Source organism: Ursus americanus, chromosome 6 (genome assembly GCF_024610735.1).
Source record: "Ursus americanus isolate L20-20 chromosome 6, mUrsAme1.1.p, whole genome shotgun sequence".
In the NCBI taxonomy this organism is placed as follows: domain Eukaryota; kingdom Metazoa; phylum Chordata; class Mammalia; order Carnivora; family Ursidae; genus Ursus; species Ursus americanus.
The window spans coordinates 16,467,246-16,490,249 of record NC_142132.1 but is presented as its reverse complement, the minus strand read 5'-3'; the positions used below and the strand labels follow the sequence as shown (position 1 = coordinate 16,490,249).

General features: G+C 38.0%; 1 protein-coding gene and 1 long non-coding RNA gene across 5 annotated transcripts in view; one reads left to right on the top strand and one right to left on the bottom strand.

Annotated features, from left to right (window-relative positions):
• NHLRC2 (NHL repeat containing 2) overlaps nucleotides 1-22,424 on the top strand; it is a 60,595-nt gene extending 38,171 nt beyond the window's left edge. The window contains exons 6-11 of the mRNA XM_045803185.2: nucleotides 5,677-5,776; nucleotides 8,318-8,549; nucleotides 9,102-9,224; nucleotides 10,366-10,575; nucleotides 11,528-11,747; nucleotides 14,993-22,424. Of these exons, the coding sequence (XP_045659141.2) occupies nucleotides 5,677-5,776; nucleotides 8,318-8,549; nucleotides 9,102-9,224; nucleotides 10,366-10,575; nucleotides 11,528-11,747; nucleotides 14,993-15,249 (1,142 nt within the window). The 3' untranslated portion in view covers nucleotides 15,250-22,424. The remainder of the gene's footprint in view (nucleotides 1-5,676; nucleotides 5,777-8,317; nucleotides 8,550-9,101; nucleotides 9,225-10,365; nucleotides 10,576-11,527; nucleotides 11,748-14,992) is intronic.
• Nucleotides 717-23,004, bottom strand: part of LOC123795976 (uncharacterized) — a 148,748-nt gene continuing 126,460 nt past the window's right edge. For 3 of the 4 annotated variants that reach the window (XR_015724725.1, XR_015724722.1, XR_015724724.1), the window contains 2 exons: nucleotides 18,886-18,978; nucleotides 10,016-14,294 (listed from right to left, as the gene is read on the bottom strand). This is a non-coding gene — a long non-coding RNA (uncharacterized LOC123795976). Of the gene's footprint in view, nucleotides 7,845-10,015; nucleotides 14,295-18,885; nucleotides 18,979-23,004 lie in introns of those variants that run through there. The other variant, XR_015724723.1, reaches the window with a different exon arrangement.

Sequence of the window (23,004 nt, the reverse complement as noted above, 5' to 3'; positions counted from 1 at the left end):
GATAGACATTTTGGATATCTCTAGTTTATGGCAATTATGACTAAAACCTCTGTAAACATTTGTGTACAGGTTTTTATGTAGCCGTGTGTATTTATTTTCTTGGGTAGATGCTTAGGAATTGAGATTGCTGGGTCATAGGTAAGTGTATGTGTAGTTTTGTAAGAAACTGCCAAACTATTTTCAAACTGTTTTCTTAGGGTCCCAAGTGTCCTTCTGGAATAATATTGCTTTAGCCTGGAGAACTTCTGTAACATTTCTTGAGGCACATGTCTGCTGACATTAATTTCTCTTGGCCTTTCTTTTTTAAGTGGGGGTTGGAGATGGAATGTCTGAAAATGTATTTACCTTCATTTTTGAAAGATATTTTTTATTCCATATGCAAGTCTGGATTGACTTTTAAAAATATATATATTTGAAGATGTCATTCCACTGCCTTATAACTTACATAGTTTTAAACAAGAGGTTTAATTATTTTCCTAGTTCCTTCATGGCTGCCATCAAGATTTTCTCTTTGGTTTTCAATAGTTTGACTGATAATGTCTAGGAGTTATCCTGCTTAGAATTCTTGAGTCTGTAGTTTTGTGTCCTTCATTATGTGTGGAAAAATTCTCACCTATCATCTTCCTCAGATATGTTTTCTGCTCCTTTCTTTCTCTTCTGAGATTTCAGTTACTTATGTTAGACTCGGATACGTTCTATCCAGCAACTCTTACATGTTGTTTTTTTTTTATTTCCCCTTTTTTCTCTCTTCTTTGTGTTTCAGTTCAAATAATTTATATTGATTTATCTTTAGGGTCATTGTTTCCTCAGCTGTGTTTAATCAACTGGTGGTGAGTCTATTGAAGGAATTTTTATCACAGTTTCTGTCAGTATAGCATTTCCATTTTACTATGTCTTATAGATTCCATCTATCTGCTTAAATTCTTCATCTATTTAGGTATGTTGGCCACTTTTTTTCTAGATTCTTTAACATAAAAAGTATAGTTCTTTCAAAGCCCATGTCATACAGGTCTAAATTTCAGGTCATCTCTGAGTCTGTTTCTTTTGATTGCTTTGTTCCTTGAAAATGGAGTTTTGGTTTTGGGGTTGTTTTGTTTTGTTCCGCTTTGCTTTTGTGTGTGTCTTCTCATTTTTTATTATATTCCAGTAATTTTGAATAGAACTATGGAGGCTGATGAGATCAGTATATTTATGCCATTATAAGGGAGGTTGAGTCAATTAAATCAGAACCTGGGCTGGGGCTGGGTTTTATTATTGCTGTGGTGACTGTCAGTTTATCATAGTTTTCAAGTTCCTCTGGCAGTGGGCTGCTGTTGCCTTAGCATGGGGGCCTACATGCTGGAGGGGTTTTCTCCATGTTAGGACCCCGTCAGCTTGCAGTCATCCTGCACAGCTGAGCCACAGAGTGCTTGTCTCCCTGCACTCTTGCAGCTCCCCAAGAAATAGATGGCTGCTGTTTGTTGTTCTGTACTAGGCTGCACTGGGGCTAAGGAGGTGTTCTGTTGTTCTGGTCAGCCTCAGTCTTGGGGAGACCCTGTGTGCCTGGGCCTCGAGGAAAGGAGGTAGGGAGCTTTTTCATTGTTCCTGTTCCTTCTCTCTCTGGCAGCTAAACTCTGAGTGGTTTTGAGGAATTTGCTGCTGCTCCCCTAGCAGTGGGTATTGGTGTCAGGATGGAGTCTTTGGCCAAAGATAGTTCTCTGCCCCTCCGCCTGAGGTAGAAAGCGTTTTTTTCCTACCCTTCTCCAGCTGTGATTGGTGTTTTCCTGTGCCATGGGGGTGCTAGGCTTTACTTCTTCTAATAGCGCAAGGTTTTGCTTCCTAGGAGGTTTAGAGACTGTGTAGAAAAAATTATTTATACAAATGGACAATTTCACAGTTGCTATTTAGAGGGTTCTAATGATTGGGATCTATTTTTGATCATAGCTGCTTAAAATAACACTGAATTTTTAAAAGCTTATTGGCAGGTAATTTTATTTTCATATTTCATTTGCTGGTTTTATTCCTGTCTTCTGAAATTATTTCACTAATCCTTACAATCATGAAAGATTTTGCTTTTTAAAATACTTGCAAAACCTTTTTCAGCTTTTGGCATTGTCTATATTTTTTTTTAAGTGACTGTTGAAAATCAGTAATACTAAGTGCACTCTTAATTTAAAATTGAAATGTTCATGATTGTCACATTCTTGTTAGAAGGAACAAAACTAATACCCATACTTGGTGACACCACTGTGTGCTTTAGATTTCAAAATCCAAGGTGAACGGTATAAATTATTAATATGATTCTTGTTGGTTTGATAAGCTTTATAAATGCCAGACTATCTTTTTCTTTCTTTTCTTTTTTTTTTTTTTTAACTCTCATTTTATCTGCAAGAACAAACTCTTCAGCCCTCAGGGAAATGGTCAGGCTGGGTAAAAACTTTCTGAGAGGCAGTGTTGCATGGACTGGAGCCAGACCGCTTGGGTTCTAATTAGTTTTACGTCTTAGTAGTTATGTGACTTTGGACGAGCTACCTAGTCTCTTTATTCCTCAATTTCCTCATCTGAATTAAAGATATTAATAGTATCTAGCTCAAAACTTTATTGCAAGAATTATGAGGGTTAATATACATGAAGCATTTAAACAGCGCCTGGCCCCATAGAAAGTACTGCAGAAGTATTTGCTATAACATAGAGTTTCATCCCATGAGTCACAAAGAGCTGCTGATAAGCTGAAACAACCCAAAAATGGAAAGGCAAGGGATTGGAAAAAAAAAACTGGTAAGAGATTATTCAGCCATAGGCTATTCCACAGGCTACAGGGAGGGAAGGACAGGAGTGAACCTGGGCAAAACATTCTGGAATAGACAGCCATGATTACATTTGACCAGATCTCTGCTTCTGATCACACAGAAGATGCTCTTGTATACTTCAAGCCGGAGCTAAGTCCGTGGGGCAGAGGCAGGAGGGAGGGAAAAGTCAGTGGGCCAAGCAGGGACTTGGCCAGAAGAGCCCAGGCTTACTTCTGTATTTCCTTCCTTCTAATAAGAACACTAATAATCTGGAGTCAAACTCACTAATAGATTATTATTCCAGGTTTAGCTGTGTGAATTTCAACAATTTAACCCTTTTCAATTTCAGCTTCTTTGTAAAATGGAGATAAGAATAAGACTTACTAAAGTTGTTAAAGGAGATTATCCATGTAAGGTGCTTATTCATTAGTTCAGTGCCTTAAACATAGGAAATGTTCTGGATGGTCACCATCCTCACCCCCTCCCCACTGTCAGCAGCAGCAGCACCATCAGTTGTCACGGGAAATCCTGAGACACCGAAGTCCTGATCTGACGCAGCCTTTGCTTCTGTACTTTTTCTCATTCCTTAGGCTTCTAAAGGAAATAAGTACACAGAGAGCAAAACCAAACTGTCCGCACTTTACTAGGAAGTTTGGCCTTCATGTAGTAGGCCCTGGTTGAACTAGGCTGGTCTGTTTGGAGAACTGATTCAGTCTTTGACTCAGCTATGTACCAATTTAGCTCTCCTATGGCAAGGTAGAGGCTTTAAAAGCATCTCATCTTCTAATAAGTACAGTTTTATTTCTGATCTTTATGCTTTTTCTTCTTGCACAAATTAGGGCGTTCATATGACGCTAAATAATAGTGTTGATTAGCAGATATCTTTGTCTCGTTTCTATTCTCAGGGGGAATGTCTTAGTCACCTCGGGCTTCCATAACAAAATACCACAGATGGGGTGGCTTAGACAACAGAAATTTATTTTCTCACAGTTCTGAAGGCTAGAAGTCCAAGGTCAAGATGCCAGCATGATTGGTTTCTGGTGAGAGCTCTCTTCTGGCTTATGGATGGTCACCTTTGTACTTTGTCCTCACATGGCAGGAGCAAAATAAAATAATTATGAAAAGCTTTTGATCTACTCTGAAGGTGATTAAGCAGAGACTGAGTCCCCAGAACAAATGGATGCCCTTGTCACTTTTAATATAATTTTTGTTCATAAAAATATTTGACTATGAAAAATTAAATTGAAATACTTTTAGATTTCATAGGCTAGCAATTAAGAACACAGAAAAAAAAAAGGCAACATGTGATATAGATTTTTCTGTCAGACTGCCTGGTGTCAGATTCCAGTTCATTTATTAGTGCTGGGATCCTAGCAAGTTACCTCACCTCTCTAACGCCTCAGTTCCTTCATCTGTAAAAAGGGCCTGATAACATTACCTGTCCCTTGGTACATTTGAGAAAATGTAAGTGATAATCTCTGTAAAGTGCTTGGCACATAGCCACCACAATTTATTAAGAACCATCAATATTATTTATGTTGTCATTAAATTGAAAGACACTTGAAGGGGCGCCTGGGTGGCACAGCGGTTAAGCGTCTGCCTTCGGCTCAGGGCGTGATCCCGGCGTTATGGGATCGAGCCCCACATCAGGCTCCTCCACTATGAGCCTGCTTCTTCCTCTCCCACTCCCCCTGCTTGTGTTCCCTCTCTCGCTGGCTGTCTCTATCTCTGTTGAATAAATAAATAAAATCTTTAAAAAAAAAAAAAAAAAAGAAAGACACTTGAAGGTAATATAAGTGAAGGAAAACGGGTTCCTTCTGGACACACACTACTTAAAGCTAAAGAAAATATAAATAAAATGGCCTTACCAAGATATTTCTTTTAGCTTATGCTAAATTTAGATATTTTAGATATTATGGAATATCTGACCAAATGATTTTAGTTAAAATTCTCAACTGTATGTAAGTCACCTCAGGATACAGTTTAAGATAGATGTGTTTTTTAAAGTAGGCTCCACACCCAGTGGGGGGCTCGAACCCATGACTGAGATCAAGAGTCAAATGCTCCACTGACTGAGCCAGCCAGGCGCCCCTAAATTAAATATTTTAACAATAGAATTAATTTGAGAAATAGAGCCTTGTCATATTGTAGTAAGTTGTAACATCAAAGTAGAAAATTATGAGTTTTAGTAAACAGTTGTAAATATTGTAATATATTGTAGTCTTAGCTTTTTTGCATGTCAATTATATTTTTTGGAAAAAGCCTCATAGACAATTAAACAATGGATTTTTAAATAGCAACTGTGATGTGTATCTAAGTCTAGCTAATCCTGTGGTGGAAATACATTTTTTTTAATATTTTATTTTATTTTACTTTTAAGTAGGCTCCATGCCCAGTGTGGGGCTCAAACTCACAACCCCGGGACCAAGAGTCACATGCTGTACCGACTGAGCCAGCTAGGTGCCCCAATGGAAATACATATTTCTTACACCATTAAAAGATAGGGTTTTTTCATGAGAAATTGTTCAGAGAACCTGTTATCAAAGCATATGACTTCAGTGGTTATTGCTAGGTATTTGGCAGAGTTTCTTTGGAGAGTCCGTGTCAACTTATTTTATCAAATAAGAAATCAAATATTTAAAAACATGGTGCCCAGAGATGCAGAGGGGCATCCTGCTATTAAGAATACTTTGGATTTCTGTGAATTTACAGGTAAGTTTATAAATCTAAAGAAACAAGCCTTTCACAAGGAAAATGGAAAAATCTCTAAAGCTTAAAACTGTAAATACTTTTTTCTTCTTTAGATGATTTATAAACATACTGTCATCTTTTAATTTAAATTTCTGAAATGCGAAGTGTTTGTATTAACGAGATACATATATATTAATTACTGTTTGTTTTTATAAAGGTTCAGATATCCAAAGAGAGGACATTCTGTGGATAGCCATGGCGGGGACTCATCAGATATGGGCACTGCTACTGGACAGTAGCAGACTACCAAAGAAAAAGTAAGTGACAGTATGTCTCTTTGGTAAACTACAAGAGTTCACAGAATTCCCTCTCCTCGAGTCCCTATGATTGCAACGCCTCTGTGCTAGTTGGGATGTGCTGGGCCACGGCACCGTAACAGCCCAGATTCTCAGGAGCGTAAGACAAGGTTCCTGTCCTTCTTTCCCACTCGCACAGGTTCACTGGGGAGCGCTGCTCTGCCAGGCTGTTGACCAGGCTGGTGAAGCAGCCACCATCTGGAGCTTTGCCAGTCATTCTGGCAGAGAGAGAGGTGTGAGTCGCTCAGTGGCTTTTAAAGCTTCTACTCAGAAGTGACACAGATCACTTTTACTTAAATTTCATCAGCCCAAGTAAGTCTTTTGACCACCTTTGCTAACTTCTGGGAATGTGGGAAGATCAGTCCTGTGGAGCCTCCAGAGAGAGAACTGGGAATGTTTGGTGGCCATGCCTCTCTTAACATGCAGTTCACACATCCCTGCTCAGGAATGCGCACGTTTGAGTACTGCGTGGCAGAGTGCTCAATGGCTCAGGTTTTGTAGTCCTGAGATCGAATTCTGCCTCTGCCACTTACTATCTCTGGGAGCTTAGGAGAGCCAATTTAACTTTCTGTGCTTCGGTCTCTTTATTTATATCTACTGCATAGGCTTGTTTTGAAAATTGATAATATGCATAAAGAGCTCAGCCTAGCACCTGGTTTATGCAGTAAATGTAGGAGTTGTGCTGCCACTGTTGGGGATATAAAGATGAAAAAGTAGTATGTCTGCACAGTTTCTTATATCCTTTCTGTAGAGCCTTGTATCTTCTCCCTCACACTCCAGGTAGAACTGACCATACTCTTTCTTCTCTTTGACCTCACTACACTCCCTCTGTAGCTACATTAGTGCACTGATAAGTTCCTTCTCTCTCCCCCTCTCCCTCCCTCCCTCCCTCCCTCCCTCTCTCTTTTTTCTTCTCTCCCCCGCCCTGTTTCTGGTTGCATTTACTGGTTTCCATAACTATTTCCTCCTACTATACTGTCCCTTATAGTAAAATTGTCCCTTACATAAATAAGAGGCACATCGTATATCAATAAAATATGAGGTATCAAGGAAGGCTTCCTGGAAGTAGCTGCTAAATTAAAACTGGATAGAGGAGTAGGAGTTAGGGAGAAGGAGGTTTTCCAGGCAAGATACAACACCAGTGATGTGATGAGTAACAGGCAGATCGTGAAGCGCCTTATGTGTCCTTTGAAGAAATGTGAACATTATTCTGCATGCCTTTATGGAAAGTTTTGAGCTGGCTAGTGACATGATTCAGTCTGTGTTTTTGAAAGAATACTGGCAGCATTTGGACTAGGACAAAACTAGAAACAGAGATAGCAGAGAGGGAGCTATGGTTATCTCCAGGCAAGAGATGATAGTAGCCTGAACAATGTGGTGACCAGAAACATTAACATGAGGCATAATTATAAACAGCAGAAAGAACTAACAGAGATGGCCAGAATGCCCTGTTCTAATTGATGGCTATTTTCAACCCATATGGTCAAGAGTGGGCGAAATTTCCAAATAAGTAGAGTTGTCACTCTCGTTCATAATAGGAAAATGTCCAGTTGGATCACATGGACCTGTATCATGGTTTTAAGGATGCTTGATCTTTATTACTGATCTTCCAGCGGTAAAGATGGCTAACATTTTAGAAGTTACTTTTTCTGCCCACTCCTTCTTATATTTAATCAAAGAAACTCCTATTTGAAATTAAGATTCATATTAATTACCTTTTAATTTGTTTGGCATATTAGTTATTACATTTATTTCTCTACGTGTTTTTTTTTTCTATACGTTTCTTGAATAAATGGCTGTATTTCATACATTCTGTACCCCTTCGCCTCTATCCCTGTTCTCTACCTAACTTAGCATTGGGAGCATATCAATGGGTAAGCGATTGGTGGTCGTCTTAGACTTCTGCCTGCTGGGCCGTACCTAGAGATGATGTACACGTCATCTCATTATTTTGCGTCTTGAATCAGCTTCTTCCCCTCCTCAACATAGCGCACCTCCGTGACTTCCTTCCAGGTCCTCCAGCATAAGCCTAGAAGCCAAAGTGTAAAACTTGCTATGACAAAAAGAATCACTGCAAAGTCCTTTAAATAGAAATTTCCCTAAGAAACTGATTTTACAGCTGATTAAAGCAGCATAATTGTCCTGTAAGAAGTTAAGGTGGGATCCAGATGTACCTATCTCTGGCCATTTGTAGGAGAAAAAAAATAAACACACAACTATCCAGTCAACGATACGATCATTTTTCTTGTCAGGGATTGCTTCTCCCGCCGTTGAGAACATAGTTTCAATTTTGTGTAGGTCCTGGCACAGTGAATAAGTAAATGAATGATCTAGAAAAACTACAGGGAATGTAGAACTGACTGCACACTTGAGGCCAAGATCACGAGTCTGCTTTTTAACAATGCTTATCACCACCGATTTCATCACTTGGATTCATTTGATAACTCAGTTGGACAGAACATAACGATGTCGATTCCACCTGTGAACTTGGCTTTTTTTTAGTGAGCTGAAAAAAGGAACCTGCCTTCGGTTTGCTGGAAGCGGAAATGAAGAGAACCGAAATAACGCGTATCCTCACAAGGCGGGCTTTGCCCAGCCTTCAGGTCTTTCTCTGGCCCCCGACGAGCCCTGGAGCTGCCTGTTTGTGGCAGACAGTGAGAGCAGCACCGTGAGAACTGTCTCGCTGAAAGACGGAGCAGTGAAGCACCTCGTGGGAGGAGAAAGAGATCCCATGGTAATGCGTGAAGACCGCTTTCGCATGCTCTGTGCCCAGACCCTGACCACGCTTGTGTGTTTCAAATTGTGAAGAGTTAATCTATTTCAGGAGAGCACGTTCTTGGCCTATCCATAAATTGGAAGTCAGGCCAAAGGAAATGTGAATATAATGAAACAAGTAGCAAAACCATCTAAGAAAAGTCAGTTGACTCTACTTGGTAACACAAATGTCAAGGCTTCAGGAAGAATGGGGGATAAAATATTGATTACTGAGGGAAGAAGAAAATGTAAATTAGATACTTGGCAGGAGTATGGAAAGAGATTAGTAGACTTGACCTGTTCCTAACCAGATGTGTGATTACTGTGACTAAAACTACCAAGTGCCACAAATTAATATAGGTTCAAAATTTTGTCATTTTTTTCTTGTCTGAATCGAATACCCAGGCCTATTTATATGAAATCAGGCCCATTTCCCCTTTAACTTAAGTAGCATATATAGTCTTTTTACTTTATACCCTACGCTGTAGCACTGTAAAAATTTTAATACGTGCTGTTTCTTTCTTTAAAAAAGAATTTATTTGCTTTTGGTGATGTTGATGGAGTAGGAATCAATGCCAAGCTTCAGCACCCACTTGGAGTAACTTGGGACAAAAAAAGGAACTTACTTTACGTGGCAGACTCTTATAATCACAAGGTGAGTCTTAACAGAATTCTAGAATATCCTGCTTTTCATCTATGGCATTTAAAAAGCTGAAAGCTGTGAGCCTCCTCCAACTGCCACTTTAAAATAGAGAGGTGTAACAGTCTTTGACAACTATGTACAAGCCTTTGCTGTTCTTTTCTTAGTCCTTTCTTTGCAAAGAGGATATGATGGCACTCAGAGCTGGGGAAGGGACTAAATAAATTCCCCATGACTACAGCAAAAAATTGTGAATTGCAGTCCATCAAAGCTGCTTAGTAACAGGGTAAATGAGAAGGCGGCAGGTGGCAGGGAAATTAATATGTCAACTAACAAAGGAACGTTTTTGAGCTGCTGCATAGTTGCAGTGGCTGCTAGCAAATAATTCCATCTTCAGCAGCATTTCCATTTTTGTCTCTATTGCACGGATTATTCAACTGTTGCCATTTTTATTGCATTTTTCTTTTCTATAAAAACTAGTGGAAAATGTTAATACCTTGTGATGACACCATAAATTAACATAATTGAGGCACAATTGGAAATCATTAGGTTTAACATAAGTGGCCAATTCTCAGCCCGTGTTAGATGCTCGTGAGAAAGAAGAAATTCAGTTCAATTGGGTCTCATTGTGAGGGAAAAGAATAACATTTAAAATTTTTCGATTCCAGAAATAATTTCATTAAAGATTGCTGCTGGGAGATAAGATGTAACTGGGTGTTTTACGTAGTTTTTCATTCTCAGAATGGAGTGTCTCCCCTGAGACTATAATTTGAGTATTTGGCTTTTAAAGAAAGTATGGAAATGCCTTTTTTTTTTTTTAAGATGTATTTATTTATTTGAGAGAGAGCACCCGCATGAGTGGGGGGAGGAACAAAGGAAGAGGGAGAGGCAGAAAATCTCAAGCAGACTCCCTGCTGGGCATGGAGCCTGATGCAGGGCTCGATCTCACAACTTGGACACTTCCTGGGCTGAAATCAAGAGTCAGACACTTAACTGACTGAGCCACTCGGGTGCACTGGAAATGCCTATTTTTCTGAGATTTAGTAAGAATGCTAATGGCAGTCAAATTCTCTGGTTTGCTTTTCACTACACTTTTTTATACTATGAACCTGAGATTGACCTTCAGATATATACTTGCTTTGTTCTTTCTTTTTAGATTAAAGTTGTGGATCCAAAAACAAAAAACTGCTCAACATTAGCAGGAACTGGAGACGCAAGTAATGCTATCACTTCCAGCTTTACCGAGTCAACTTTCAATGAACCGGGAGGCTTGTGTATTGGAGAGGATGGCCAGTTATTATACGTTGCAGACACCAATAATCATCAAATTAAAGTGATGGATTTAGAAACAAAAACGATTTCTGTGGTAAGCAATCTGAAAGTATAAGAGTATCATTTTAAGAAGGATATTAAAGTCCTCACGGCATAGAAGGAGGCGTCTTCGGTTAAACCATCTCCAGGGTTGAACGTGAAGTATGTAGGTAGAGTAGCGAGCGAATGCCTCCTTCCAGGATGCCCTGTTCTTGTTAAAATAAAAATTCTGTTTGTGATGAGAGTGTTTAAGATACTGAAAGTTGGAGAGAATTTGAACTTTCATCTGTTTAAATATCTAAAAAAAAAAAAAGTATAGACATAGACACACTGCACATACGTACTACATGGGTTGTGTTGTCCAGGTGTTTTGGGGTTTTTTTCTTTAAGGATTCTTGGATTCACCATAGGAAACAAAGATCACACAATCTCTTACCAGATAACCTCCCAAAGAAAACTCTAGGAGTCACATTTCTGAACACATTGAAAATAAATTAGTTCTAATCAATTTTTAAAGATAAGGATATAATCTCCAAAAATTTTCAAGCTACCTTTTGATATATCACATTTGGCTGAGGGGAAAAAAAAAAAGCGAGAGTTTTTTTTCCTAAAATTCTAGGAATTCCCAAGATATGTTTTAAAATAAAAATACAGACTGCCATATAAGCAAGTGTCATTTCTCCTGACATTGATCATCTTACAGTTGGCAGTGAAAATTGTTTAAATTGATAAAGTTTTACTTTAATTTCCTACCATCTATAAACATACTGGACAATGAACTTAGTTCTGTTTCATTAGTATTGGCAACCTTTTTGCCAGGATGAAGTATGTTTTTGAACCTATAAAATAATCATGAGGATGTCTAAGCACACTTCTAATTCAGACTAGATGGGCAATTAAGTTTCATTGACATAGAACCTCATTTTTTGACTAAGGTTCAAAAATAAGTTCTTTACAATTACTATAAAGTACTTGTGCTTTAATTAACAGATTTTCTTATTTCCTAGCTCTCAGTCTTCAGACCTGACAGCGCTGTGGTAGACGGCCCATTCCCAGTGGAGAAACCGAAGACATTACCCAAACTACCTAAATCTGCTCCAAACATTAGACTTTCTCCAGTGGCTGCATCTCCAGGCCAGACTCTCCAGTTCAAGCTAAGATTAGACCTCCCATCAGGAACCAAGCTGACCGAAGGAGTATCCAGTTGTTGGTTTCTAACAGCTGAAGGTATGAGAATAATCTTGCCAACATTCCAGTATGAAATTGTATTTACCAGTCTACCTTCCAGTAATACAGTGATCTAAGTCTCAGAGTCCGTTCTAAAGAAGGAAATGGACTTTCCCCTTGAGTTGGCTATTTTTAAATACATACTCTTTTAACTGAAGTAACTTGATTTAGGCTTTTTCCAATTCAGTGTTTTGGTGGTTTTACTATTATCTTTTACTTTTCCAGATCGGCATCTGTCAAATGCTTTAGAGCTTTCAGTTGTTCATTTTATTTCAAAAGGACTTGATTTACCAGTTATTAAGCCTGAAGCTACATTTTCTTCTGTAGAGATGCCAGAGGTAGAACTCGAGCCCCATTACTTGTTTGCTATAAGAAAATGGATGCCAGGGGCGCCTGGGTGGCTCAGTCGGTAAACGTCTGCCTTTGGCTCAGGGCGTGATCCCGGCGTTCTGGGATCGAGCCCCACATCAGGCTCCTACGCTGGGAGCCTGCTTCTTCCTCTCCCACTCCCCCTGCTTGTGTTCTCTCTCTCGCTGGCTGTCTCTGTCAAATAAATAAATAAAAATCTTAAAAATAAATAAAAAAAAATGGATGCCAGAACCGTATCTTAAAAGTATGCCATCCAAGTAGAAGAATAAAACCTTGTTGGAGGATATGTAATTGAACACAAATGAATCCCTGTGATCAGAATGCAGGCAGAGCCTTTGGCCTTACTCACTAATTTGTAGTCATTGAAGCCAAGAGCACTTCCTGTTCGAGTCTATTCTCAAAGTATTCAGTGACTATAAACTGTAAAGATGTGAATGTGTATTTGAAGCGCCGTGTGCTCTTGATTAATGTAGAAGAAGGAATCAGCCTGCCGCTTGCCTGATAGCAGTGCTTTCCAGCCCCTCTAATAGCGTGGACAGCAACTGTAAAGTAAAATATTAGCGGTCCAGAACTAAGTGCTGACTTCTTGTCTCTAATGACCTTCCTCTGTCCTGGTCTCCCACGCTCTTTCACATGTTCTCAGTCTTCCACTTCCTCCCGCCTTCCCCCTCCTACCCTCTGACACACTTCTTTTGTGCCTTCCCCAGTCCCAGGCTCCATGCCTTCCTACCTTGCTACTTCTCAGGGCAGCAGCTGCTGTCCTGCAGCTACCCACTGGGCATGCACACCAAGGGAACAGAGATCTTGGTGGTGTAGCCAGGAGGAACTGCTGGGTCAGAGTTGGGGAGGCTGGCCCTGGGGTGACTGAGCTGTGGGAACCCACCCCCGCCCACCACAAGGGAGAGGGCTGAGCTCTGCAGGTGTGGAGGAGGAAGACATTCAGAGCCAGTCCTGTGGACAGGAGAGTACTCAAACCCTGGCCAGTCCTCAGTCCTCAGTAGATCAGAGAGCAAGTCCTTGACAGTCGGCTTAGCTGCTGTGCCGTGTCTGTCAGTCTGCAAGCACTGCGTCGATTGGAGATCACTGTTAATTTCATCTCTCTGTGTGTAACTAAAGAGCAGTGGATTGATTTTTAAAATACGATATTGACAAATTAACGTGTTCAAGTCTATTTGGTCCAACACACAGATTAATAATGAGCCACTGGAGTACAAAATACAGGTAGTATTAAGGTGAAGTCTGTAGAGAAAATTCTTATTTTATCACTTGTCCAAAGTAGTGGTTCCGTTTTTATTGTACATGGCCAAATAAGCTTTCAGACAAGAGTCCTAATAATTTAAGGTTTTTCAAAATTGTTTTATAGGGTACATTTGTACATCTATGATTAAAGGAAAGTTTTTCTTCTTGGCCAGTTATTTAGAGAACTTAAAACGTCTGTTTTTAACTAAATTTTGATCTATATAATCTTAAAGTTGTTAGCACATGTGAAGATTTTAAGCCCCCCCGAAAAGTGGTTATAAAAGCACCACTGGCATATTATAACTCCACAAATCCCACTGTGATGTATCTGAAAAATATCTAAAAAGACTGTGTTTATTAAAATAGCACAATTGTGTTCCTGTTTTGATTTAAAATATAAGCAGTTCCCCACAAGCCAAACATGAAATAAAACATTTTCCCCAATACAAAAGTAAGCAAAGAAGGCCAAAGAATTTTAAAGAGAATTTGTAAATAATGGTTTAAAATCTCTTAACTCTTTAGATTTTTACCTTTCACTTTTTCCTTACTCTGACTTGACAGATTTTTCTCAAATTTGATTTTTCAATCAACAGAGAACTAGAAGCAGTACACTGGAAAGGAGATGGAGAGGCCTGATAGAAGCAGGTGCTCCGAGTCTGTTGACTCATCCTGAGGTGAAAAGAAAAAAAAAAAAAAAAGCTAAAAAGTAGACATAGAATTTCATTACCACTCAGTAGGTGGTCCAGTTTTTGTACAGATGACCAAAGTCATTGAGAAGTCATGAGACTGTGCTCCGCGTCTTCTCTTTAAGGTGGCAGGAAAGCGTGTCCTGTGTTTTCCAGATGCTGGCTCTTGATTTCTAACCCCTCTTTAAGCTGGATGTCCATGTAAACATGTCCTTCTTCAATATGACACAGATGTCCTTTTTGAGAGGAGGCACTGCATGAATAAAGACATTTTTAAAATTCTGATACTAGAAGCTTAAAGATTTTTAGTGGTTTACTAGACTTGTGTTATAATCTACGTAAATTTAAGATGAGTTATGTATTAAAATGAGGTAGACAAAATCTTAGTATTTACATTGTTGAGCCCATCTGAATAATATATGCAGTGTTGTTTCTAAAAATGTACTTTTTGGTTTTTACCTTTGGATAGTTAATAATTCATCATTATCTTGACGTTGACTTTCAAAGACTTGAAAGTCACAGCAGAGTTGTACAAAATTCTTATACCCTGGGTTATTTTGTAACTGTCATATGCTATTCCTAAACACTTTATCTAATAAAAATGACCTATTTATGTTTATTTCTAGAACTTAATAGTTTTCATTTTTAATTACAATCATTAAGGATCCATAGCCATATTTGCATTATTCAGTACAGTTTCAGTAGAAATTTGCAATTTACAGTGTTCAAAGGGAAAATTTTAACAACGTGATCTCAAGATGATTAGCCTGGGAACTCCTCATGGGCGGTCATTATATCCCATCTATGTCCTTCACACAGAGCATAATGCCTGGCACTTAGAGGCTTTCAGTAAATATCTGTTGATTGAATGAATTTAGTCTTCATAAGGTTTGTCTAATTACCTACTTGTCTTCTTGTACAGTCTTAGTAATTTACCTTTTTATTTTCTAGGCAATGAATGGCTTCTTCAAGGACAGATACCCTCTGGAGAAATAGAGAGCATTTCCAGTCAACCAGTGATCTCACTGCAGATTCCTGGAGACTGCTTATCCCTTGAAGCCGTGATCTCTGTCAGTGTGTTCCTTTATTACTGTAGCGCAGACAGCAATGCCTGCATGATGAAGGGAATTGTGTTCAGTCAGCCCTTACAAATAAGCAGTGCACACCAAGCCTGCATCGCTCCGGTAGAGCTCAAATACGGATTTTAACAAGCCAGTTAGCTACCCGGTCTCCACGGCCACCGTCCTCTGTCTTCATCGTCACTGTAACTTAGGAAAAGCTGCTTTATTTTTGCCTCTGGATACCAAGAAACCCACTGCTCAGTTCTAGCAGCTGATATTAAAATAAAGCTATGCTCCATATTTACTTATCCACTATAAACAAATTCCTTCTTTCGGGCTGTGTGCCAGCTAAATCACTGACCATCATTTGAACCATGATTTTGTAATCTCTGCTGCTACTTGGCACAAAACCTAAGTCCACACTGTAGTCTAGAATATTATCATGAAGATAATTTGCAGTGAATACTGATAATAATGATGAAACCAAATATTTTAACTTTTTCTACCTTTATTAGTAGCAAGGAGCACATCTGAATATATAAATTTCACAATAACTTTTAAACAGAACCTCAGATCCAGTCCACATGTTGGTATCAGGACACCTGCCATTCAAAGCCTAAGGTCTGTTTTAAGCCAAAAAAAAAAAAAAAAAAAAGTCTTCACATCACAGTAGAAACTTAAAGAGATCTGGGTGGTAAATATGTTTTTTGATCCCTTCTGTGATTCTCTCGGTTGAGAGTGATTTAAAAGAGAATTTCTATTTTTATTATAAATTATTTGCTATTTTAACAGACCATTATTAATGCCTTATAACTCTGTTCAGAAAAAGTATGTCAAAGGATGTACAGACTTACTTCCTTAACTTTTTTCTGAATGAATACAGTCTTACCAGATAATGAATGAGTCCCCAGAGAGACTACAACTTTCACGGAGAAAGGGACTTTGGGACATATTAACCGTCTGTGATACTATTTACGATAAAGAATAAATTGTGACAGCGGAATCTGAGTAAATGGGTATATATGTTGTCTTAGAGGTTTAAATTTCACTTGTACACATTAAAATATGCAGATTTGTTGGGGTTTGGGTTTTTTGGTTCCCATATCCAGAACTTAAATTATGATCATTTATTGTAATGTTTTTAAAAATCACTTTTAAGCCTTCAAAGAAAATTTTAGTGTGAGGCACTTTCATGCTATTAATTTGTATATATATTTATTACTCTAAAATATTAGGGCTGAAACATAGAGGGATTTAATGACACTGGGGTTATTTTTAACACCAAAAAGAAATTGTCACTAGAAGATACTGAAAAGTTTTTTTAATATCATCATTTCCCTTTATAACTATTTAAAAGCCTATTCTTGGTTTTACTATAATTGATTCAACATGTTTGTGATTTAATCAGCTTACAGGATTTTGAAAATGTTAGGTATATTATATTTATTTTCCAATAAATATTTATAGACAAGATGGCATAATATGCCTTTCCCCCTTCAAAAGCAAATTAGAAATGTGATCTGTGGAGCACCGTCATCTGCCTGTTTTTGTTTTTGAAACACAGTGTGGAACATGCTAGCTTTACTTACTCAGGTCCTAAACCTCTGAAGTAGGGAAGTATGTAGTCCTGACTTGGATTCGGTTTGTAACCTGCTAAAGCTATTTCTAAAGAGATGTGTAAATTGTAAAGTTTAAAATTATACATAATTACCTCATAAACCTTTTCTTTCCACAAAAAAACATTCTGTAATAAAGGGATGTATAACATTAATACTCTCTTTTACAGAGAATAGGCTGAAGTCATGTTTTAATCTCATTTGAAATACTATACTTCTCATTTCCAGTTGGACATGATGAGAATATTTTCACTCCCTGGGATAGAAGTATATGCAGTTTTAACCTAATTCAGAAATACCTGACAATTAATGTTTCAATATAATACAGAAGCACACATATAGTTATATATTATATGTTTCTCCGAATCTATTAATATTCCTTTTGTCTAGACAGTTTCGGTTAGTATTAAGCTTATACTTTTCTTTCAAAGTATAGTTTTATTGAACATTCTTACTCTTACCCAGTCACCAGTCTGTACCATTACTTACATTAAAAATATTATTTATATGGATTTAGTATGATTTTTTGTAAATCCTACTAGAGCAGTATAAATAGGTTCCTAGAACTTATGACTAACATAAACCTCTTACATAAGAGGAAGCACTAGAAAGTTTATTTTTAAAAACTTGATCCTTGTCTGCCTTCTGTTTTCTATAAGGACTTCCATATTTTTTTAACTTTTGCTTCCCTTCCTGTATAAATTATGTCCAGTGATAGTTTAGAAAGAGTAAGGTTTTCGTTAAGTCACCTTAATCAAAGTGCCAGTAATGTGGCCTCACACACACTTTGACATCACACCTAGAATCTTTGCCCTAAATTATTGTGCTGCTTTGTCACTATTTTTTCCACATCTTTGTAATGTCATTTCACACGTGGTAGAACTTTTTTTCCCTGAACTTATACTCAGGATTAGTATGATCGTGCAACGAATTTTGCTTATCTTAAAATGCTGCCTCAAGCAAATATTTAACCCATTCACAAGGAAAAACTTAACAGTCTAATCACCCATAAGTGTAACTTGGATAAAGTTCAATGATGACAAAACAATTTTCTCCTTAACTGTTCTAATACTCTCGTTCTAGTATTATTGGGCCCGCAGAAAGCCTTAATCTTAACACCACCAAAAAAATTTCATATATGTGGATGAGATAATAAAGATCAAGTCAAGAATTTCCGTCTAAGATCCTCCCATGGGCAGTACAGGTTTGAGTTAATGTCACCAAAATAACTTACTCTCAGCTTGTTTGTCCATGGTTGGAAAACTTAGGAAACTATTGAAAATATGTATCAGTAATAATTTTCTGCCTGCACAAAATTTACTATTAGTTTATTATCTCTGCCGTTTAAGAAGACTTCAGTCTGACCATTGTATTTGGCATCATGTTTAAGGACAATTATCCAAAAATAAATCCCATAGTTCACAATTGCATAAAAATACCATAGAGAGGAACTATGACAACGGTGCTTCTCCTGAATGAAATTATGAGTATTTGAATTCTACTTGTGATTTTTTTTAGTGAACAATGTGTTATTTTCAGAAAGAAAAAAAAACTGGAAGCATTTTTTAAAGATTTAAAGTGAACTGAATTGTAAGCACTGATGTAACTTTTCTAAAGTCATCTTTATTACCAAGTATCAGAACATCGTTTGGAGCCTGTGTTCGATGGGTTCTCTTAATTGTGTGATTTGGTGAAGACAGAAATGATCATGACTTTTGTTTCTGGTGTTTCGTAGTGTAGCGTAGTGTAGTGGTTGAGAGCATGTGCTTTGCAGGCTCTAGGGTTCTAACCCTATACGATGGGGCTATTTCTATCTGTTTTATGGGGTGACTGTAAGGATCCAATGAAATAGTGTTTGTAAAGCATTCAGTAATTAATGGAACTGCTAGTTATTAGCTTAATGATAATAATTTATGACCATAAACACATAGCTTGACATTTTCTTTGCAGCTGCAATTCCTAAAGGAAAATATTTCTCAACCAGCTATCTGATATGTTAATAATCTCTATAGAGCTGGGATATAGGAACAGAAACAGTTTTATAATACAGTATATTACTATTTTATAAATATTGTAGTTAGAAACAAACCTACAGTTTTATGAAAATTTTCTTAAACAGACCCAGAACCATGAGTCATAAACTTCGAGAGGGTCCAGACGTACTCACCCTACACCCCGTTCCTGTGACACACTCTGACGGTGCTTACAAAATCTTCAAAGTGCCTTCGTGCATTTTGCCTCATTTGAGCTTCAAAGTAACCTATGAATCAGACAAGTAGACGTTACGCCCATTTTACAGATGTGAAAATGTGGGTGACATAACTCAAGTTCTCAGAGGAATGCCTGATGCTGGAATGGGGCCTGGCCTGGGCCATTGCTCGGCCAATTGCGTGGAGTGACTAAAAGGTGAAGAGTGAGTGATGTATCTTGTCTGAATATAGGACTCCTAATTCCTACCTCTATTCCTAGTGGGGAGTGAAAACAAACTGCAGAATTAAGAGTACTTACTTCTGTGAATGCTTTCTTCAGCCTCTGTAGTATTTAAATAAAGTAATACGAATAGCTGAATTTATTGAGTGCTTACTATGTGCCTTGCACTTTTCTAAGTGCTTTTTATGCATTAACTCACTTAATCCTTACAACAGCCTTCTGAGAGGCTGTTTTTCCTTATCTCCCCATGACAAAACTGAAGCTAGACTAAGAAGTTCCAAGCAGTTACGCCAGTAGATTCAGGACCATCCATTTAGACGAGTCTGCTCAACTACCGTGCCGTGTTGCCTCTCAAAAGCAGGGCTTTTTTAGACCTAAATCTTCAAAGCTATATATGGTAAATAGTAATCAACCCAAAGAATCCAAAAAGTCCTAGTGATGATTGTTTTTGAAATTTAAGTTAAATCCATTTAACTCTAATAGCTCTTTGGACTTTTCACTCTATACTCTTATCCTTCCTGGCTTGGAACAGCCTGTCTACTTTTGTTTCCCAAAAGATTGTATGTACCATTCTTTCTTAAATTCGGTTATTATCCAGAATTTTTCTTGGCAGACGGATGTATTAAGGAATTAAGTAGATTTTCAGTGTGCGTTCCAACAATGCTATCTTAATTGGTCTTCAAAAGGTAATTATAAGGCCTTGTCATAAAGGATAACTGAATTCTTAGCACAGGGCTGTCTCAGACCCTACACATCTTCATATTTAAGAGCATTCTGTTTTAATAACCAAAATGAGTTCTAGAAGCGTAATATTTGGCCAGCCTGTTAACACACAAAGTTCTCTGCTTACTTGCTTTGTAAATGACACTGGATGAGACCCGCCACCCCCCCACCCTCCACCCCAGTGACTTAAATATATGTGATTCTATTACAGTAAAGTTGTCACCAGGTCAGCCTGTTCTAGTGTTAAGTACTGGAAGGAACGAAGGAAAATTCCACCGGTGATTCGTGATCTAGGAACAAGATTATAAACATCTTTTCATTAGATAGTCTGCTAATTTAAACTATTAGAATTTGTTAATTGTTATAAAATCCCATTCCTGAAACCCATAAGGAAATGTACAACTTAAAAAGTAATTACCGTGTCATACTTTAGAGATAGAATTTACTTTTTAGTCACCAAGATTTCCTCCTCTTTCTCCTGGGGCACATACGTAGTTTATTTAAATGAATTCACACTCACCAAAAGTCACTATTTTGTCCTGCATAATTAGAAGTTTGTTTTCCCCATTTCCTTGCAATAGGATAACCTAAAGAACAGTATGACACAGTAGGGACTTACTGATCTGCCTGTATGTGTTCCGTGACCAGCAAGCCTTGGCCCTTCTCCATCAGACCTGCAGGTTCCTCTGGCTGCTTCTGGCCTCCCAGCTGCCAGTCCGACCACAGAGGGCCTGGGTACAGTGGACCAGGAGGCAGCCCTAGGCAGCTTCTCTGATTGCAACCCTTCCATTTTTTTGCTGATTTGGTTTAATAATTTTCAAAGGTTAGAACTGAAAAGTGAGAACTCTAGATCCCCGCTGCGGAATGTTTGCCTAGAGTTCTCCACTGTCCAGCGTGTCCCTCTTTGAGGCACGTCGCTCTCAAGTACACCGAAGGGTGTTCAGTTGTGTTGGGAGCCCCCAACCAAAAGGAAAGAATCACAGGTATTTCCAAATAGGCCTCCCTGCCTGTACCAGCAACCGTATCCTAAAAGACACTAAAAAGCGGATACTCAGGCCCTTCTGTGACTGTCAGTGCAGGCTATGAATTCCTTCCTCTCTCAGTAGCAACTGACAGCTGGTGTTGCTCAGCAGCAGAAGCAAAAGCTGTCAATGTTGGAAACTTGAGACTGAATGACATGGACAACTCACTGCCTTTGGTTTTAATAGACTTGGTTACATCCTTAGATTTCAAATCCAGTGAAATGAGACCTCAATGCTGAGAAGTAGAAAAAAAACATCGGCCTTCAGATTTAAATATGCCCGGTTTAAACAGCCAATTTGTATGATTCTTTACTGTGCTATGCTCATGAGAAATATATACTAAGATATACAGGGCAAAATATTAGTTGATAAATTATGGTAATGAAGGGTAAAAATAGACATGTTCCTTTCTGAAAACCTAGACGGACTCTGCCATGTGACAATCTTCTCTTGTAAGCATTGGTGGTCCTCACTCTCCATCCCACCAGCATTACAATCCTGCGTGAGCGTGTCCTGTTCATTGCACTGCTCAAAACGAACACGTGTTTGCCTGTATAGAGTTGAAATGCGTTATGCGCACCTGTGACATTCATCATCCAAATTTAGCTGTAAAACGTACACTACCGCTTTCTCTCCACACCTCAGTCTTCCCTTTCTTTAAAAACAATAGTAGTTCCTGTAGAAGTTTCAGCGAGGAGCTATGGTTTCACAAGTAACAGAGCAGAATGGTTTTGTTGCAGGAATTTTTTTTCCCTAGAATTCCTAATGCTATCTCAGTTTCCAGAGAAGCACAGGACCCTATGTGATTTAAAGATTAATTGCTCTCTAATTTGCAATACACCTTCCTAATGCTTTAGGAATATTTAGGTTACTATTTTTTAAAGGTTTGAAATTCTCACCGTTAGGGTGCATTGAGAACCAGCTTAGAAACGTTTTTGTTGCTGTCACTACTTTACTTGTGATTTATGGACAAATCAAAGTTTGCTGTGTGCTTGAGATCTGTATGTATAATACACTCCCAAATTGTAACATTTCATAAATTTGTCAAATTTCAGAGACTCAGACGCTCCCATCTTTTGTGTGGATAGTTGTGGTTTTATTTTTGAGAGTAGAGTTGGTCTGCTGTGCTGACTTCACATCTGTCATTCCAAAGGTTTGATTACATTTTTTTCCTCCAAAGATAAAAAATGCAAGGACATCCAACTTACAATTTCATATTTCCATTCATGCTCTCATTCTAAAAATTAATGTGGTATTTTTAAGTGTTTAATGTAGACAGATTAATATATTTTTTTACAACACTGTATTTCTACATGTATTTCAAGACTATTTTCAGTGACCTTTTCAAGTGCATGTGTTAACAAGATCATTTAGAATGAATGTGTGCACCAGCCTTCATTACCAACTCAGAAGTGTAATACATGTGATTGTAAAACCAAGAATGTATTTATACTGTACACTAATGCCTAATGCCTCTTTTCTAAAACTTTGCATTTTTTTCATGAAATAGATTAAATATTTTCTCTCTAAAGCCATGTTTCTGTTTTTAATATGCTTTCTGTTTTAAATATACCAGGAGATAATTTTACTGCTTACAAATCTGTAAGTCACGATTTAGTATTTGAACTTTTGGGGAAATGAGCATAGTACTTAATTTAAAAAAACATCTGCAAGCAAATAAAATAAAATCATGCAATCATAATTACAGTAATTAAAATCATAAGTCTAAAAACTGCATTTAGGAAAGGTCATTTATTCAGTAAATGGTATTAGGAACATTTGAAAAGAAAAACCATCTCTAAGGGTGCCTGAGTGGTTCAGTTGGTTAAGCATCCAACCCCTGATTTCAGCTCAGGTCACGATCTCAGCTTCATGCGATTGAGCCTTGCATCGTGCTCCGCACTCAGTGGAGAGTCTCCTTGGGATTCTCTCCTTGTCCCTCTACCCGTCCCCCAGCTCACACACTGTCTCTCTCAAATAAATAAATCTTTACAAAAGAAAAAAAAAAACAAGAAAAAAGATCTCCACTTAACACTATATACAGAATTCGAAAGGAATTAATGACACATAAATAGAATACAAAATGCCAGAGGAAATGAAAGAGAATATAG